Raw genomic sequence first — 20,200 nt, 5'->3', positions numbered from 1 at the left:
TTTTTATATTATGTTCTCTATGGAATTTTTCGATGAATGATGGATTTGTTGATACTATTTATAAATGAAACGGTGTCTTTTAGTACTTTAAATAAAATTTAAACTGTATAACTGTTTGCATAATTTGTGTAAAAAATATTTAAAGTTCTATTACTACTGACAAAACGCCGCTCTCGGCACCAGTCAGTGTAGTCAGTTCAATGACCTTGGCGCTGTCAGTTCTACGGCCATATTTGAGGTGATGTGGGTGAACGGTTTATGTTCCAAATATTATTCGTTCGATGCTCGATGTTTACAACCTCAGGATAACTCTTGTGGCTTGTTAATCTGAACGAAATGGATTCTGGCGACAGGGGTGAGTCAAAATGTACGAAATACTTCATATTTTTTCGTGACCTGTTTAAAACAATGAATGTGTTTTGATTCCTTCTTACATTTTATTTTTTGGTTTGGGTCATTTTCATGAAACTAACCGCTTTTTTCATGTATACTGCAGTGGTTAGTGTTTTCCTATTACCTATAAACCAATAAATATGCTAGTTTTCTCACTTCCTGGTTGCATATATCTGGGGTACCTATCATCAATTTTAAAGCTCTTCCAGTTAAAACTGTTACTATTTTCTCGAGGCAACTTTTTATATTTTTGTCGATTTAATTATCTGGTCTTACTAAATACATGTCATTGTATATACGAACGGTTTGATATTACTTATATGGGTTCAATTTCTTCTGCATCTAGTACATGTATGGCTACCCAACATGCCTCTACTGATCTACTTCTACTGGTGCAGGTTGCCCACTCAGCATTCGAGGAGTGTGCATCCCATAACCGTACGAGCATTTCAGCAGTCCTCACTGCCTACTCTACTCGGTCTTGCGAAATTGTCAATGAAATAAATATCTATATACACTTGACTTAAATACATTATAAAATAAAACACCGCCGCGGACGTACTACCAAAAACTTCTCAGAATTCGCAAATCATATTGGAGATTCGAATCCTTCTTTTCATTCACATAAAATTATGCATTATGTTATGTTGCCCACCTGGCATATCCCTACTAGTGTAGGTTGCCCACCCGATATCCCTACTAGTGTAGGTTGTCCACCCGGCATGTGCCTACTAGTGTAGGTTGCCCACCCGGCACATCTCTACTAGTGTAGGTTGTCCACCCGGCATATGCCTACTAGTGTAGGTTGCCCACCCGGCATATCCCTACTAGTGCAGGTTGCCCACCTGGCTGTGCCTACTAGTTTAGGTTGCCCACCCAGCATATCTCTGCTGGGCCCCGATTACAATGGGAAGTTAACAGAGTTATCTTCTACTGTCTAAAAAGAAAAGTCGATATTTGTGTATGAAAATGAGTATATTTGCATGAACATTGAAAATAGCTTCATCGGTAACCTATAATTGAACATTTTGAAAAGAAAAAAATGTATGCATATTCTGATTTTGACACAGAAAACTTAATTTTACTTTGTAGATAAAATTGAAGATAAATGTTAACTTCCCATTGTAATCGGGGCCCCGGTGTAGGTAGTCCTAATAGAACATGCCTAAAAGAGTGTTTGTGTTTTTATAAATTTGCAATCGTGCTGTATTTATTTATTTGGGAACGCATAAGGACCAGAAATGGTGATTTGCTTTTTGTTATGACAGGCAGTTAAAGTTATATATTATAATTGTTTTAATTGATTTGTTTTTTTTACATATTTGCATAAACATATATATATTTTTTAATCTGTACTAGTGTGCATTCAAAGAATCTTAATTAGCTTAAGATGATGACTAAAATATGTAAATTTTTTACTTAATATTCCTGCAGTTTTATTTATTTACATGATTATCATTGACTAATATTTAAAAAAAAATCTAATGGAGGAATTCTTACAGACCTGTTATTTTTGTCACTAACTCTGTGGCTTAGTGGCTTGGGTCCAAAGGGGCCAATGTCGAATTTAATTTTTTTCTTGCTTACATTTTGTAGAGGGTTAATGTCAATTAAAAATTATACATATTTAACAAATTTATAGACACGCACATATGTGGTAATTGTCACAAAATAGCTAGTAATGTTATGATTTAGGACGTTGGCCCTTTAAGACGCAAGTCACAGAACTCATCGATTGACTGTCCAGATTTACTGGAGTCAGTGTGTATTCGTGTACCCGGTCGGCAAACCTACCGTAGATCTCCTTTTTATTACACATGCCATAGATCTAGAACCGACTATCACGTGGACCAGCCTATTCTCGGATTCCGCTGATACGGTAATGAGTGTGAGCTATTAGGACAAGGTGTATGGTGTATGTACTCAGTTCCGGACTAGTTGTTTATTTATTTCGAATCTGGCTTTATTTTTTCCTTGTGATATAATTCTTAAAATTTATTCTCTATCTAAAAATGTTATTCGCTTTAAAAAAAAACTTAATTTGCGTTTACTATTGTTACCTGTAGTTTCACAATTTTATATTCATCACTTTTCATGTTCATTATATTATGTTAAAGGCAATTTATGCCGTTTCTGTAAAATAGGTAATACAAAAAGTATAATATTTTTAGTAAATGAGTAAAAAATATTGATCCATATGAACTAATAATATAAGTTAACTATTGTTTGTTCGTTTTATTAATACAGTTTGCTGTCACCTTTCAATATGAGTTTTGAAAATTTAAATTTATCGATCTGAAAGTTATTTTTTAATAAACAATAGTCCAGCAACTTGGAATTTGTTCACATGTCATACAAAATGAAATACTGCTGAGGCAGTGATCCTTTGTAAGTATCCGAAGCAAGCGAGTTGCGCACATTGTCGATAGTAAGTACTCAGATATTTCATATTTTCATAAAGTAGATGCAGATACTAAATTTCCACTCGTGAATTAGAAAACTTATTTTAATCTCAGTTCTAATACATGCAAAAGGAAAATATAAACGATCACACGAGTATGCACATAAATAATATTTAGCCTTTAAAAAAATAATAATTAACTATTCCCATAACATACACACCACATTCCATACACTTCATTCCATATAACACACTGCACACACCACACTCCACACTCCACACACCATACTCTAAACTCACAAAATAACAACACTTGACACAATTGGAATCAAATATAGATACCTTTTCTCATTACATCTTGTCCTGTCTAGAAATTTGTATTATATATATATATATATTTTGAGTTTGTCCAAATTTTTGTAGACAAGGACTGGATTCATCTCTCTGGGGAGCTGTTTATATGAACATATTACAACAGAGATAAAGAACATTTTAGAGAAGGTAATATAGATGTTCAAATATGGGCAGAATGGTGAATGTTACACAGCGTGTAAAGTGGCCACTTAAACCAGCCAATGATAGGTCATAAGCTCTGTAGATACCTAGACTTCTATATTACCTTTTCTAAAATGTTCTTCATCTCTGTTGTAATATGTTATTATATATATATTGTATTGTGTCGTTATTGGTGCTGTGTTAGGTTTATGTTTTATGGAATAATTTAGATGTATTATTCCAACGTAGCACTGTAAGCGCGACAATAAATAAAAATGAATAAATCGCATTAAAAATAAGTCGAGGAATGCATTAAACAAATTCATATTTTTCTTTGGCTCCTTGCAAATAGGATCCAGTTTATCTCAACACCTCTCCGAGCTAACGATCGCTAAATATACAATAAACTCTTATCATCAATATACCGAATATACCGAATATACCGTATGTACCGTCAGTTTTCGTCGCCTTAATATGTCATAACGTTGTTCGCGCGAACTGAATTCCCGGTGCACGTAGAACAATGCACGTGCACATATTGCGGAGGGTCGCCTGCCGAGGCGGAGGTAGGCAATCTACAGAACATTGAACGAAGTCTTTCTTACTAAACTGCCGCTACCTACCTACATTATGTACGAATCTATGCACGCTATCAAATCGCACTTGGTCACTTGGTGCCGATTGCCGATATGCATAGCTACATTATGTACGAATCTATGCACGCTATCAAATCGCACTTGGTCACTTGGTGCCGATTGCCGATATGCATAGTTTCAATTTCGTGCAGCCGAACTAAATCCTACCTATTTTCTATGGTTTAGCGAAGATTCGCCAGTAAATTGGCCAAGTTAAATATCAAAAGCGACAAATTCTTGAAATTCTGTTTTGAATTTACGATCCACACCATTTTAGTAGAATATTATTTTGTTTGTGATTATTTACTAAAATATTCACTAAGCTAAAATACAACGAAAACTAAATTGGGTCTTGCTCGCAGTCCCAGTGGGGCGGTCGAGTCTGATATGGAGCGAGTGTGTGACATCTGAAAGATTAAATTCTGCGGATCCTTAATCGCCCACCTCCCTCGAACATTTTCGATATTCCGGCAGAAGCTGCTCAAATAAACATTTCTAGAGCAGCCAATATCCTCGACCATTCTCCGACCGTCGATGAAATCACGAAGGCGGTGAAATGTCTGAAGAATGGGAATGCGCCGGGCGAAGACGGATTTTACCCCGAGCTGATAAAAAGTTTGGTGACGATTGTTCAGCCTCTCCACTCTTTATTATCAAAAATCTGCGATGAAGAATGCTGTCGGAGGGATTGGATTAATGGTACGATCGTTGCACTTCACAAGAAACGCGATAATTTGGTGTGTAACAATTACCGCGGAATAGCTCCTTTGAGCGTTCCAGGAAAGATTCTTGCACACATAATCAGAACTCCCGTACTGCAGATTCCGAGAGTCAACCAAAATGGTTTTATTCCTGGCAAGTCGTTTGCGGACCATACCTATAATATGGATGTATTCTCCAACAGAGCAATGAAATGAATGATCAAATTCAATCAATAAGTGTCGCCGAAACTTTACTCCGCGTTCAACGCCAAATTTAAATGGAAGTATTTCTCTTTTGTATTTTTTTCCATCTATATCTACCTACGTATTACAAAGCTGGCTCTATCGAATTGTCGTATACGTGATCTCAGGAATAAAGGAAAAAATGTGTTTTTTTTTAACCAAATCTCAAAGGTCACGTGGTCTTGCGCATGCGCTCTAATAAGGAAGTTCAGCTCTACCTTTTCTCTGTTTTCTTATGCACGGTAAAAATTAGGGTATTAATTAATAGTCCGGCAAATTTCTTATCCAAAATATATTTAAAAAATAATAAAAGATATTTTTTTTAAATTTATTTATACTTTTACATTGTTTGTATTATTATTTTTGTATACAGAATAATTTTCCCTCACTGGGGTGTCCCGGGAAACATTTTACAAAAATGTGAAACATGCCTAAGATATTTAACAAAGTTATGAAATATATTTAACAAAGTTTAAAAAATTAACAAAATAAGAACAATAAAAAAAACGTAATTAAACCAATTAACCTAATTATAATTAACATAATAAACAAATAAAAAACAAAAATATTCATAAAAAACATGACCAATCTAATTAATAAAATTCATTAACAGTGCATACATTTTACATATTTGGCTTGATCCACTCATCGATCCGTGCGCAACCCACCTCCACTATCCATTTCTTGATAGCCGTTTTATATTTTGAGAACTTGCTTATTGTCCTTATGGATAATGGAAGTAGATTGTGCACTTTAACCGAGTAGTAGGTCAATCCTCTTTGACCGAAGGTTGTATTTTTTTAAATTTAAAAAAAAAATTATTAAGTACTTTGAACGGTGGAAGATTTCCGGTTTACTTACCGTCAACGGACCAATCGGAAGAACTGATCGAGAAGAAGCGGAAAAGAACTTGAGAAGTCACACGCATAGTAATTTCAGAAGTAAACAAAATAATACACACTGATAATCAAAAAATAAATGTATTTGCTTTAACCTATCTCATTATCAAACTTCAAGAACCAATTATTCTTTAATTTTTTTTTCACTTTTAATGCGTAGATATTATGTGCACCGTGGGGTACTTGAGCCCTCGATGCATATCGATGTACCTAGGTCAAAACTTGTAGGGTCGGTAATGTACCTTCGTGATCGCTCGGGAGGATTTATCTTTAACTTTGACGTCATAATGAAAGTATGTAGTTCTAATGCGTAGATATCTGTACAGTGGCGTACGCGCCCCCTTGGTACATATCGATGCACCTACCCAAAACTTGAAGATAGAGGGTCGGTAGTGTATCTTCGTAATCGCTATACCGTCATGGTGAAGGTGTGGCTTCCGTATCTTCCCATTGTATTTGCCCCCAGTAATGATTTATTTATTTTTAAAAAAAGAAAGCAACAGCTATTACAACAACAAAAAATAGAATATATTATGAAATATTGCAGTGAAAATCGATCATTGAAATCAATACTTTGTGTCGACTTTGCTGGACATACATAGGTGGACTGATGATCACTTTTATTATTTATTTTATTTTCTATCTATTAAAAAAAAACAACAACCATTGTAACAAAAAAAAACAATATTTGCAAATAAACCAAATTTATAGGCCAATTATAGTTTTCTATATATAAGTTTTTTTTTTTTTTTTAAAGAAATACTAGCGTTCTTATAATTTACCCAAATATTTCAATTTTGGTGGCCATTTTCAACGAGTTGTGAATAACTCACTTTTAGAAAATGGAAATCAAGTTGTGGTAGAGTGGGGTTTGAACCTCGGACCTCTGGCCCGTGAGTCCACAACACTAGCCACGGGACCGCAACCCGATTCAAAGTCAAAGTCTTCTTGTTAACTTGCTTATCGTGTCCCCTCCAGGCCAACTAGACTGTATAATATTTTCTATATTCGTAATATTAAAACTAATCATCGGAAACACTCTACCATCTAAGCATTTAACAAGAATTTTAATAGTCTTGATATTTATTTATTTTATTTTATTAGGTAATTCAACAAAGATACATACTAGAAAACATACAATTTGAAAGCATTCGTCGATACAATTTTACATGCATATATATCTTCAATTATAGAATTACACAAAATAGATTTATATATTTAGATGTAATACATTTTTTTGAATATTTTTTTATACATTAACACTCCATATAATAGGTACAGAAGATGATTCAGAATAACAGAGAATAGACGTTTTGTCTCTTTTCTTGCTCTTAATCATTAAATCAAACGCAATTTTCCACTCCTACTTTACTTCAATCATCCTTCACCACCCCTTATCAATGTTCTTCTTTTCCTTCCCACTATCTCCTTGTTTGGTCCATATTTCTTTTATTTTAATACAGTATATTTATTATTTATATAGTTTACACCGTCGCGGTCGTCGCTTTATTGCAGTATAATTAAGTGAACACATATTATTGGATGGCAGGCCCTCCTATGTATACATTTTTTATAGTTTTTATTTATATTCATTTAACCCGTACATCTGTTTGTATTCGAAATAAATAAAATCAAAAGTAAATACAACGCAAAAAAGCGTACCCGTAAAAAGCAACTCCGTATAATTCCATTCGTAAAGAAATAAAATATAACAATAATAATGAAAAATGACATGAAAAGATTTTTTTTTCGTTGACCCTATCTTAAAAAAATCCTTTCGTCAGCGGATGTACACGGAGTAACCCCAGATCAGCCTTTCTTCTTTCGAACGAGAGAAAATAAATACAATATGAAAGTGTACAAACAAATAAAGCGTGTAAAATATTTTTTAATGAAGTTGGATTAAAATATAATTATTATTTGCAATGAGCGTTTTAGAATTTTCTTTAAAGTTGTTTAGAGTGAGGAATTACTATATGCCGATTTCAGAAAAAAAATTGATATAACAATTTAGGATTCTGGGAAAAGATGCATTTTTATTGTTATTTGTGCTCGAAATACCAACATGGAACAATTGTCGCAGCCGAGTTGTACTTTTCTCAAGCAGTTGCGAACAGTCCAAGTTGTTATTGGACTATTTTGTAAAGAAAGACGGTTCTTTTAGATTGTGATGTACCGCAGCTTCTTCATAGTTATTTAAATGTCATTTGTTTTACCTATTGTTAGTACTTTTTTTTTGGTTTTGTTTTTTATCGGCAACAGTATTCTGTTAATGTACCTTGTTCCATTTCAGTAATAATTATATCTATATCTATCAATAAAACACATATTTCTGTATAAAGTAAAACGGAGTTAGCACACGCGCGTACTGAATATACAGCTCCGGTACTTACTGCACTCTGTCTACCCACAATAATAGTGTAGGTACAGTGTACTGTACAGTACTCGCCCACGGCCCGCGGGTCGATATATCGACTGCCCTTGTCCCAGTCCCGACTCCCGACGCCGTCACCGCCGCTGTAATACTCCCGCATCTCCTCGCTGAAATGCTACATATTCACAGAGCGTCAGCTCCGAACTCGCCGCCTCACTTCGTAGTACGTCACGGCGTAGGGACGCGTGCAAAGGCGACTTCGGAAAATAATGGGTCGGCGCTGGTGCCGCCGGGGCCGCTGGTGCCGCTGGTGCACCGGTCGCTCGGTGCCTCGGTGCAGCGCGCCTCATCCGCTGCGCCGAATCATATTATATACATCGGCCGCGCCGCGCCGCGCCGAGTTTCGCGCGCCCGCAAGGTCAAGGAGAGCGCCGCGCCGATTGCGGCCCCCGTCCCGTCCCCGCCGCCCCTCCGCCCTCAGCGCTCGGCGCGGCGCCGCGTGTGTCCGTGGTCAGTTCCCGCGCCGCCGCTCTCCCCGTCTCCCTCGCGCGGCACGGCGTGTGCGCGCGTGTGCGTGTCGGGTGTGCGAGTGTGTGTGTATGCGCGTCTGCATGGAAATAGATTTGCATTCGCGTATCGTTATTGTGTTTTTTCAAGTGCATCGCGAGGTCATCGGGAATGTCCGCCACGAGCATCTCCGGGCGGCTTATTGCGTTAGAGCGGCTCCTCGCGTAAATACGCTCCGCGCGGTGCCTCCACATCCAGCTGCCTCTGGTCGGTTTCCTTTGTGCGCGGTGCGCGGTGCGTGGTGCGTAGCGCGGTGCGTGGTGCGCGGTGCGTAGCGCGGTGCGTGGTGCGGTGCGCGGCGCGTGGCGCGGTGCCTCTGGTCGCGCCCTGCCCGGGATCGGAGAGGCGCGTCAGTCGGTCACTCGGCCGCGTCGTGCGCTCGCTCTGCGGGTCAGGGCCGGGTCCCGCAGTCCGATTGTCCCGTCGTCCTGTCCCCGGCCCCGGCGCGTTTAGTCCATCCGTCTATTCACACGAAGAGTACATTTTTATGATGTGTCTCGATCCTCCGCGGAAGAGTGCGCGGTGACGATGGCGACGTATAGACATTGAGAATGTCATTTCGAGAGCTGATCGAGTTTCCCCGAACTGTCACCCGAAACTATCTCAGTTTTGTGTAATTTGTCAAAAAAAAAACTGTTACATTTTTTGCTCTACATGAAATCACAAGCGTACAAAACACATCCGTGAATTATTCGCAAATAGTTGTGGAACTCGATGAACATTATTTATAATTATATTATAAAGGCAATAGGTTTAGGAAAATATCGCTGCGCTGTTTTAGTGAATAGAGGTCTGTAAAACAGAAACAGAACCCTCTTCTGACGTCAGCGATTGCTGATGTTGCGTCTTTACGTAAAAGCTCGCTAAAAAATAACAGGGAGTGGTTAACTTAGTAATTATTGCTTATTAAAATGAAATTTTAGTTCGCTTTTTCTTATCCCATTTTTTTTTGCACCACAACAGGCCAGGAGGCCCAATTACAGTGGTGAATTACATTACAAAACAACCAGGCTTGAGAAAAATTACATTTTTAATTTTTGCGTTCTCACCGGGAATCGAACCCGGAACCTTCCGTGCGTGAGTCAAGCGTCTTGACCACTACACCACGGAGGCCGCCACTATGTACCTACAACTATGAAATACTAAGAAGCACGACGGACGCTGCAATGTTATTCGAAACGTCGGCAAATAGAACGAAAGACACACGGCATAATAATCCAGAAAAACACCACCAGTATCAGTAATCAGCAATCAGCAATCGTAATAACAATGTGGTGAAGTTATGCATTAGTATTGGCGGCTTTGTGTCGTTCCTCGTTAGTTTCCTAAACATACGTAAAATTGAACATTTTATTTTCTAAATAAAATTAGGTATGCTTTTAGTTCTTAATAATGTTTATATTACTTTTTAAATTTATATAATTTCTCTAACGTTTCTCTTTGTAAAGGAAAAATAAGAAACCTGCTGACAAGCCGGTTTCGCGGTTTAGTGGGTTTCATTATTTTTCCTTTTATATTTTTCTGTACATGTTTTTACCTTCTTTAATAAAAAAATGCGAAGAATATAGATTGAAATTAAAATCTTAAGGCAAAAAACCTTTCGATAACAACACCCGAATCCGAATAGGTGATACGCAATGATAGTGAGTAAAGATAAAATGTTTTTCTGGATTAAATTATTATAGTTAAAATAATTATTTAATCTAGCCAAAAGCCAATAGTCATCAACGGCTATTTTTTTCTTTGTCTCCTAAACGGTTGTTTAAAAGATTTGCGTTTTTTTTAATCCGCGCCGAGTTTCCGAATGACGAGGAAACGATAGCGTAGAACGTCCGTATGACTAATTTGTGACGAGTGGTCTGTTCGATTAACGTCGTCATTTGCCGGATTCGTGTTTTTGTTTCCATTTTCATAATACAATACCCGCCTCGAAGTCGTTTTACAAAAGTGATTTTATTTATTTATCAACTCGAATAAAACAATTTATTTTGTCATTACAAAAATTAACCCGAAAGTGTAAAAGTTTTCCCGAAACATCACCGACTTCTCTCTCATCGTTTCGCACTTCCGCTTCCGGCGGCAGAGCGTAAATGTGCATTCTGCATTGATGTCTTGGTGGTAGCGTATTAGCTGATCGAAGCGCGAGACGTCTTAGAGTTAGTTCACCTGTAGCTCAAACACAAATAACTATCGACGTGCTTAAAATCATGCTAAGCCTTTAAGCGATCACAATGAACAATATTGAACATGCTGAAGCTAACGCGGTCATAAGTCAACGCGTGTGTAATCTCTAAGTCAACGCTCGTGTCAGTTTGTTTTTTGTTTTCATCGTAAATAAATACAGTTCACTGGCGAAAAATCGGCGTTTACTATAAAAAATAATACAATATATTGCATTTGCAAAATAGTAAAGAGTATCTAATACAAAAAAGCGACAATTAAATTACAATTACTATGGCGACTGCTTTTCTTGACATTTGGCTCGCTAACCGCCGTCTAAATGCAATAAATAGCTTAATAAATAATAAATAAACAAATAAATAAAAATAGCAGTTTCAGAATATTTTCCATATTTACACAGCAGGATTATACGTCGCGAAACGTAAATATTTTGACATTTAATATTAGGTGTGCACGGATGTTCCATTGTGATTGCTATCACGTCGCTTATTAGCACGTCGATAGTTATTGGTGATTGAGCTACTGGAACGTGGAAACTGGAAAGCGCGCCTGTTTCAGTTGCTCCGGGGCGACGCTGTGCAAGGTGCATCGATTCGTGCATATGCCGACAGTTGGTGTTCCACCCTAATTTAATGAATATAATCGACGGACTTATTGATGGCGCGTTACAAGCTTCGACCGAAATAACGACGGGTCTGAGAAATCGTCCAATTCGTTTTAACATCTAATTTGATTAAAACTGCGACGTGGTAGTACAGCATGACTCCAAATTCACCGGAATCAGATTATAAAGAGAGATTACTTAGTAAGCGACACAAGCAAAACTTGTCACACAATCTTCTGCCAGAAAACGGCGAGGTATTTTTTATTTACGCACCGAACTTGGGCCTAGTATTGCAATGAAAGCGGCACTTCTGATATTTATTATGTATCGATATACCCAGGGCCCGATTTAGGGTTTGAGCCGCATCTAGGCTAATGTTAGCTATAATATAGCTTGCAATTGACATACCCAGGGCCCGAATTAGGGTTTGAGCCGCATCTAGGCTAATGTTAGCTATAACATAGCTTGCAATTGACGCCTCCACCCGACTTTTTTTCGCCCAGAAAATAAAAATATAAACTTCTTGTTTCAGTTTCGGATGGTCAATGTTAAATGACAATAAATCACTCAACGAACAGTCAAAGCACTCCCTCCACGTACCCGAAAACCGTTTTATGGACCGAGAGTCTTCCTATCGGTTTTGCTCATACTAAAAAAAAACATTTTTTTTAAATTTTCAATTTCTTAAAGCGTGATTTTAACTGAATTTACGTCTACTGCGTTAATTGCCCCTTTCACTCTGAGTTTAACGATGTATATGGAAGGTCAGATATCGTCATTCGTGACATGACCATGTTGCAATTACACGAAGGGTGGCAAAAAACTATGTTTGTTCATATCTAGGGGCATGTCGTGTACCTTTGGTCGGTTGTACCTTCGGGCTATCATCATATCTCCGGCAATATAGTAGGTAAAAAATCCCCAAAAATATATTGAGATTACATTTTTATTAGCTGGCAAATTGTCATTACTCCTAAAACGTGTTTGTTATTGTGAATTGAATTTATTTGCAGCAAAAAGTAAGATCTCATGCTATATTTGCTACTTTTTTACTACACGATAAAATCTGGTTTTTACTAATTGTATATGACATATATATAGATAAAAGTGTTCTTTATTTGTTTAAAAATGTGTTGGTTACACTTCTAACCTAAAATTTACAAGGCTGATAAAATTTAAGTTTTAGATTTTTAATGGACAGATTTTGGAGAGTAGAAAATAGAGATAGTTTTCTATGTCACAATTATTGCTATACCATCTTAGAGGAATTCAATTCATTCGATTCTGAAGAATTTTATGAATTACGCCTACACCCGAAACAAAAATTCTATGCAATTCGTTTTCGTGTTCTTGTACCTACCTACCTACCTGTTTATATATTTTTTTATGTTTACACGTGGACAAAAACGTACCTTTTTTTAAATCGCTATAAAATAAAATGGGTACAATTTCTAGAGTTTTAAAAATTAGTGAGCTATAGGCAATAAAATTATAAATCTAAAACAGAAACAAAGATATCTTATCTCTGTTAACATACGAAAAAAAAACAAACACGAAAAAAAATGTCCAAAGGTACATTCCTTGCCCCACCCTCGCGTCCGGGAGATCATCGACTCAGCCTGCTCCGGAAAGAGTATAACGCGGTATATTGATTTATCTATAGAGATCCGAGAATATTGCGCACGTGTATCCGAATCGGAAAGATGCGCCAACGGCAGAACAGAACAGCGCGCGAGTGAAGTGAGGAGTGAAGAGTGAGAAAGTGATGCTGGAGGAGCCATGATGAAGAAGGAGAAGCCCATGATGTCGGTGACGGCCATCATCAGGGGCGCGCAGGCGCGGGCGCAGCAGTGGGCGCGCGGAGGAGCGCCCTGGACTGCGGACCCATGTACGAGTAACTATGCACAGCGCTCGACCTCCGGCCGTCCGAAACTGTTATTTTAGTACTTACTTGTTTGGGGAGAAATAGTTAGATCAAAGCCCGTTATATACGCACCGGAAAACTAAGTTTCTTTCGTAATATTTGTATCATAAAAAGCCGAACCCAAATAAAATGTCATGTTTTGATTCGCATTCGATTGTATTCCAATATATTTTACAATCGATAGATATATTGAACACTCCATATGCATATAGGTACAGATGAGACCTAACAGGCTCGATTCGGAATAACAGAGAATACACGTTTTGTCTTTTTTTGCTCTTTTCTTTTCTCTTGATGACGATGCAATTTCCACTCTTACTTTCCTTCATTCATCCTCCACTCGTCAATTTCCTTCTTTTTTCTTCCCACTATCTCCTTGTTTTGACCATATTTCTTTTATTTTATGTCGCTGTATTTTAGTAAAATACATACATGTAATTGGATGGCAGGCCTGACTATTTTTATATGTATATGTTTTTTATAGTTTCTATTTATAATCATTTAACCTGTACATCTGTTTGTATTCTAAATAAATAATTTAGGGCTGCAAATGTATAGCTTAAATTTAACCATATAAAGTAACGATTTGTACAATGCAAAAAAAAAATGTTTTTATTTTTTTATTTGTTATTGTTTCAAGTTTTCTCAATTTTAAAAATTGTTCAATTTTTTATTTATTTTATTATTTTGTTTTGCATTTTTTTGTTTCTTTTTTATAATATTTTGTAAACTTGCCAAACACAAGAGCCAGACTCTTTTTTGGCAAGTTCAACCTTAATTGTTCCATTTTTTTACGGCATGTTTTGTTTTTTTACGCTAATAAAGGTTTTTATTGAAAAACAAGAACCTATTAAAAAATATTATTTTTCCTCATTTGAACAATTTGCACATTATCTCTTACATTTTGAATTTTTGCCGACGATGTAACCTAAAAAAAATTTTTTTGAAAACCCGATAGCCGAAATGTTTAATTCTGGTACCTGCAGCAGGATGCGAAGCAAAAACATTTTCGTTTTTACGACTTTTATGATGACCATTGGTCTATTTGCTTACAAAAACTTTTTATTTGTAGTTAATGTGGTGCACGCAAAGTACAAAAACCACGAACCCAACATAGCACCGATTGCGTGCACAACACAACACAATATACGATCCAAATTTCTAATATTATTGTTTACCTAGTTTCCGCGTCTGGAGTGTTGAATGCGGTGGTAATTTCCGTATATTTCGCAGGGCCCCTCGACGGCGCGGGCGGTCTGATGGCGCCGCTGTCCCCCGTGGAGCTCAAGCCGGACACGGCGCTGCTGGACGGGCTCGGGGGGCTCGGGGCGCTGGGGGCGCTGGGCGCGCCCGCCGCGCAGGGCCCGCCCTCGCCCAAGCCCTACCCGCCCAACCACCCGCTGTGCGGCTCCAAGCACCTGTGCTCCATCTGCGGGGACCGCGCGTCCGGCAAGCACTACGGCGTGTACAGCTGCGAGGGCTGCAAGGGCTTCTTCAAGCGCACCGTGCGCAAGGACCTGTCGTACGCGTGCCGCGAGGAGCGCGCCTGCCTCATCGACAAGCGCCAGCGCAACCGCTGCCAGTACTGCCGCTACCAGAAGTGCCTGGCCTGCGGCATGAAGCGCGAGGCCGTGCAGGAGGAGCGCCAGCGCGCCGCCAAGGCGCACGACGAGGCGGCGGCGCCCGGCGGCTCCGTGCGCGAGCTGAGCGTGGAGCGCCTGCTGGAGGTCGAGGGCGGCGGCATGGACGCGGCGGCTGAGCTGGCCTACTTGCGCGTGTCCGCCGGCTCGCTGGTGCCGGCGCGCTACCGCGGGCCCGTGTCCTCGCTGTGCCAGATCGGCAACCGCCAGCTGCGCGGCCTGGTGCACTGGGCGCGCTCGCTGCCGCACTTCCCGCGCCTGCAGCTGCCCGACCAGGTCACGCTGCTCAAGGCCTCCTGGAACGAGCTCCTCATCATGGCCATCGCCTGGCGCTCCATAGAGGTCGGTATACTTCCGACGTATTCTTTTACACTGATATGAAGTCATTTTCAGAAAAAGTTTCTTTTCCTTTCCACTATCTCCTTGTTTTGTCCATATTTATCTTATTTTAATATATAGTATATTTATTATTTATATAGTTTAAACTTCAAGCCGTCGTCGCTTTATTACAGTAGTATTTAGTGAATACATATAATTGGATGGCAGGCCCTACTATGTATACATTTTATATAAATTTTTTTTTAAAAAAATATTCATTTAACCTGTACATCTGTTTGTATTCGAAATAAATAAAATAAAAAAATAAAAAAAAAGTTTCCCCCATATCGTCATCTTCATCCTCTTTCACTTCAGCCAGCACACCGCCCTGCCCTGCCCCGCCACTCTTGATTCTGTTCTCCTTCATCGCCCATATTTTCTACTGTAGATTCTTATACTTCACTCTCACTGCCGACGTTTATGAAGAAATTAAGGAATATAGATGTTTAAATATAGGCAGAATGGTCATAGGCCCCGTGGATGCCTAGACTTCTGCATTCCTTCTCTAAAATGTTCTTCATCGCTGTTGTAATATGTTAGTAATTTATTTATTTATTGAGCCCAAAGAGTGGTCAAGAAAGTGTTTCTTTTTAGTTTAAAGTAACCATTTAAACATTGTCTCCATCCATTTATGGGCGTATAGTGTATAATATATACCTTTTTATTTATTTCTTGAGTTAGCTTATATTACAATTATAAAGTAATATTTATACTTACTTTTTTTTTATTTTTTTTTTTATTATTTTTTCACGCCCATAAGGCTTTTACATACATGAAAGTTTTACAAAATATAAGTGTATAAACAACATTAAATTGAAAAAATACAATATAAAGCAACAAAAGATAGAACAGTGTTAAGAAGTAAAGTTGGTATAAAAAAAGAAGATGAGTTTATAAACAATATAGATTTAAAAAAAAAAAAAAAAAAAAACACAATATAAAGAAATAAAATATAGGAACAGTGTTAAGAAGTATAGTTGGTATAAAAATAAAAAGATGAGCGTATTAACAACATAAATTAAAAAAAAAAAAACAATATAAAGTGGGCCATGTATAGCAATATAAGTGGGCTATGGGCTATGTATACTTAAATTGCATATCTTATTACATCATCTTACAGTAAACATAACATTTATTTTTAAATTCATTCACTCTTTTCATTCTTTATACATTCAGGCATCTCTTCATACATTTTAAAACTTTTTTTTTTTTTTTAAAAGGAAATATTTGCGTTCTTATTATTTACCCAAATATTTAGATTTTTGGGGCCATTTTCATACGAGTTATAAATAACTCAATATTAGAAAATGGGAATAAAGAGTGGGGTTCGAACCTAGGACCTCTGATCCGTGAGTCCGCAACACTAGCCACGGGACCACAACCCGATTATACATAATACTTTTTTTTTTAAATGGCAGCCTTATTCTATCCTTATTTCTAGTAATATGCCTATGATTTTTTTTATTTAACTCTATCTTATTAATGAAATATTTGGGCATTCGATTGTTAAAAAATTTAAATATAAAAACAAGCCTGTTATATTATATCAGTCTCTTTTTTTATCGGTATCCAATTGAATTCTTCTCCTATGTTTTCTATTTTATTTTTATCTACCTTTCTTTAGCATTATTCTCATGGCTAAAAATAATACTGCAGAGCATTAATCTATATGTGGAATAATAATATTCTGCGGTATTTCTATGTAATTTATTCCTCAATTTACCGAGAAAGAATATATTTAGAGTCTAATATTATACCCAAATACTTAATTTCATCCACTTTCTCAATAGTTTCGTCATCTATAAATATATACATTCATCATTACAATTGTTTAATTTCTTATTGTATTATTTTGTTTTGCATTTTTTGTTTCTTTTTATAATATTTTGTAAACTTGCCAAACACAAGAGCCAGACTCTTTTTTGGCAAGTTCAACCTTAAGTGTTCCATTTTTTTAATGTATGCATTGTGTTTTTTAGTTTTTTTCTTCCTATTTTCATGTATTTAGTTTTTCCAACATTGAGTTTTAGTTTGTTAATTTGAAGCCATTTTGATATGCTGTTTAAGTCCTAATAGTTTCTGCATAATCTTTACCCGCTAAACTATAGATTAATGTGTCACCGGTGAATAGTTACAACTATTTTGGGTCGGGAGTTTAGAGAACATCCATTTTACTTTATTTTTATGATAGTGAAATTACGTGCAACAATATTACGCTTTTATCTACTTCTTCCTCTTCTTCTTCTTCACTGTGCGCTTACCGTCATTTTAAAATTTGTCTCAATTTTTAAAGTTGTAAAATATCCACGATCTTTAGTCGATAATATCAACGGTTAACAGCTTTCAACAACAATTTGGCCACATACATTTTAATCAGGTACCAATTTATAAAAGGGAACAAAGTCATAAAATTGTCATGTAAATGCGTCAGTTTTGTTGTTGCAGTATTTAGAAGGAGAACGAGACAATGGGAACACGAACGACAAAGGAAATAACAAGACGCAAACACCGCCCCCTCAACTCATGTGCCTCATGCCGGGTGAGTTAATAGAGCTGGTTTCTTAATAGATTGTTTTTATAGAATCTGGAATAAAGTGTGCGCAAAGTTTCATAAGTAAAGAGTTCATTATAAAGCAATAAATTCCTTGTCGATCGTTGTGATGCTAGATTATATTGCTTCCCAGAACTCTCCACTTATACGTTTTGTTAGTGAATATAATTTGAACTTTCCCCTTATTGATCCATTTGATTGTAAAAAAATAACATTTAAAATGCGCGTCTTAAAACATACTTTTTTGTCTTATACTGAGTTTCAATAATAAAGTCTTATTTTATCTTATCTTATTTTATTTTATTATATTTTATCTCTAGTTCTTAATATTTTTAATATATTTGTATTTTCGACACTTGACACTTGTGCAATATTTACACACATGTCCACTCTCATTCCAATATAACACCCACTCACCCACCCTCTCACTCACTTACACTCACACAAACACTCTAGTATGTATTGTACGTGTATTTAATGTATTTCTGTGGATATCTTTAATTGGTTTTATTCTCTGTATATTTTATTTGTATTTTTGTTACATATATTACTGTTGATATCCCCAATAAATAAAAAAAAATAAAAAAAACATGTAATGTTTTAAAAAATAAAATATTATAAGGAAATTGTGTTTATAGTCTGTAAATATTCTGTGGTGATTACGGCATCGGTCTATTTGCGCAGGTATGACGCTGCACCGCAACTCGGCGCTGCAGGCAGGGGTGGGTGCCATGTTCGACCGCGTACTATCGGAACTATCACTCAAGATGCGCCACATGCATATGGACCAGGCCGAGTTCGCCTGCCTCAAGGCCATTATTCTCTTCAACCCGGGTAACCTCCTCGCGCTATTTGTACTAATATAGTCCACTATATTGTGCTAGTCGCTAATGCACCGACACTTGTTACAGATATCAGAGGACTGAAGAACGCTCAGGAGGTGGACGCTCTCCGGGAAAAGGTAGGACCAGTTAACACGAGATAGGGTGTGATGTGTGCGGATGAAGGGAAACTAACTGACGGTGTTTGTTGGCAGGTGTACGCGTGTCTAGAGGAGCGATGCCGGAGTACGCGCGGAAGTGAGGAGGGCCGTTTCGCGGCCCTGCTGCTGCGTCTGCCGGCGCTGCGCTCCATCTCCCTGAAGTGTTTCGAGCACCTGTTCTTCTTCCGCCTCGTGGGAGACGTGCCCCTGGAGACTTGCCTCCTGGAGGCCCTGCAGCAGCCTATGGACGTGGAGCCCATCCTTTAGGGACTGACCTTGTTAAGTTTTCTGTTTTGTTTGTACAGACTCCGTCCTTCGGCGATACTGCTCGCCGAAGGAGGATCCGAAGCTTTCGTCGCATTAAGGCCACCCGATAGTATACGTACATTATAAGGTAATATTTAATGTGTCTAAACCATTTTCTTGACTTTAATTTATTTTTATATAAGTATATCAGAAATCGAATCAGATAAAGTTGGAAGTATTAAGATTGAACAGATTTTTACGGACTATATGTTTCAACTGCTTCGTTTGCGGTACCTTATTTTTTTATGAATTTGTTACGTGAATTATTATGTAATAACGAGAGACGTATGTTATGATAAGTGAAGAATATAAGATAAGATGGATGTATTGCGGAGGGGGAGCTAAAGCAGCCGGGACTATGCGGGTGCGGTACCGGGGAAGGGAGTTTGCTCACTTTTATTTGGGTCATAACCAACAACCATCTTACCAGAATCGTCTGACATCGAGTTTATACATTTGGCGTTACCCAGTACAAAGTTACTTCTGTTCGGGGAATGTACCGACATAATGAGAGTTATCAGCTCTGCTGTTTGGAAAATTCCACTCTTAGCCATCACATTCCATTTTTCTTAAACTAATAATAGACCAACAGCAGCCTATGTACATTGCCTACACGAAGAATTAGAATGTTTATGTTGTTGAAAGAAAGTCTAATTTTGGATAGAGTCGACTAATATTGTCTGTTACGGGAGTTAAAAAATTAAAGAGGTTGTGAAGTATATAATTTTATATACATGTGTTATGCAAAATATTTGTCATTTGAATTTATATAATATACATATTATATTTACCTATACATATATACTCTAAGTTAGCACATGTAAATAATGATAGATTGAAATAAATACATTTTCAATAACTTGTTTTATTATATTAAACAAAAAAAAATGCTTCATTTTAATTTGACTATTGTATATTTATGTAAT

General features: G+C 37.4%; 1 protein-coding gene across 21 annotated transcripts; it reads left to right on the top strand.

The window, feature by feature from the left end:
• The first annotated feature begins 17 nt into the window (after positions 1 to 17).
• Positions 18 to 20,133, top strand: usp (retinoid X receptor ultraspiracle). Of its 21 annotated transcripts, XM_088227220.1 has the most exons (9): positions 8,850 to 9,321; positions 10,270 to 10,351; positions 12,337 to 12,403; positions 13,157 to 13,381; positions 14,651 to 15,399; positions 17,881 to 17,974; positions 18,671 to 18,820; positions 18,898 to 18,947; positions 19,023 to 20,133. In XM_088227220.1, the coding sequence occupies exons 4-9, from the start codon at positions 13,273 to 13,275 to the stop codon at positions 19,233 to 19,235; spliced, it is 1,365 nt and encodes a 454-aa protein (XP_088083346.1). In that variant the 5' UTR covers positions 8,850 to 9,321; positions 10,270 to 10,351; positions 12,337 to 12,403; positions 13,157 to 13,272; the 3' UTR covers positions 19,236 to 20,133. The 21 variants fall into 21 exon arrangements, with proteins under 21 accessions (XP_088083361.1, XP_088083362.1, XP_088083360.1 ...); XM_088227232.1 differs by lacking the exon at positions 10,270 to 10,351 and having other exon boundaries at positions 8,850 to 8,915; XM_088227230.1 differs by lacking the exon at positions 10,270 to 10,351 and having other exon boundaries at positions 8,850 to 8,949.
• The last annotated feature ends 67 nt before the right edge of the window (positions 20,134 to 20,200 follow it).

Source organism: Micrasema longulum, unplaced genomic scaffold, assembly GCF_059751315.1.
Source record: "Micrasema longulum isolate JH-2025_06_02 unplaced genomic scaffold, ASM5975131v1 h1tg000494l, whole genome shotgun sequence".
Lineage (NCBI taxonomy): Eukaryota > Metazoa > Arthropoda > Insecta > Trichoptera > Brachycentridae > Micrasema > Micrasema longulum.
Note: the sequence above shows the minus strand (reverse complement) of the source record. Positions and strands in the feature narration are given on the sequence as shown.

What these genes read in the sequence shown, in the direction of transcription:
- usp (XM_088227234.1), top strand. Translation starts at nt 13,273, where the DNA reads ATGATGAAGAAGGAGAAGCCCATGATGTCGGTGACGGCCATCATCAGG. An exon ending in TCGCCTGGCGCTCCATAGAG is followed by an intron (nt 15,400 to 17,880) that starts GTCGGTATACTT and finishes TTGTTGTTGCAG; the next exon opens with TATTTAGAAGGAGAACGAGA. An exon ending in CATTATTCTCTTCAACCCGG is followed by an intron (nt 18,821 to 18,897) that starts GTAACCTCCTCG and finishes CACTTGTTACAG; the next exon opens with ATATCAGAGGACTGAAGAAC.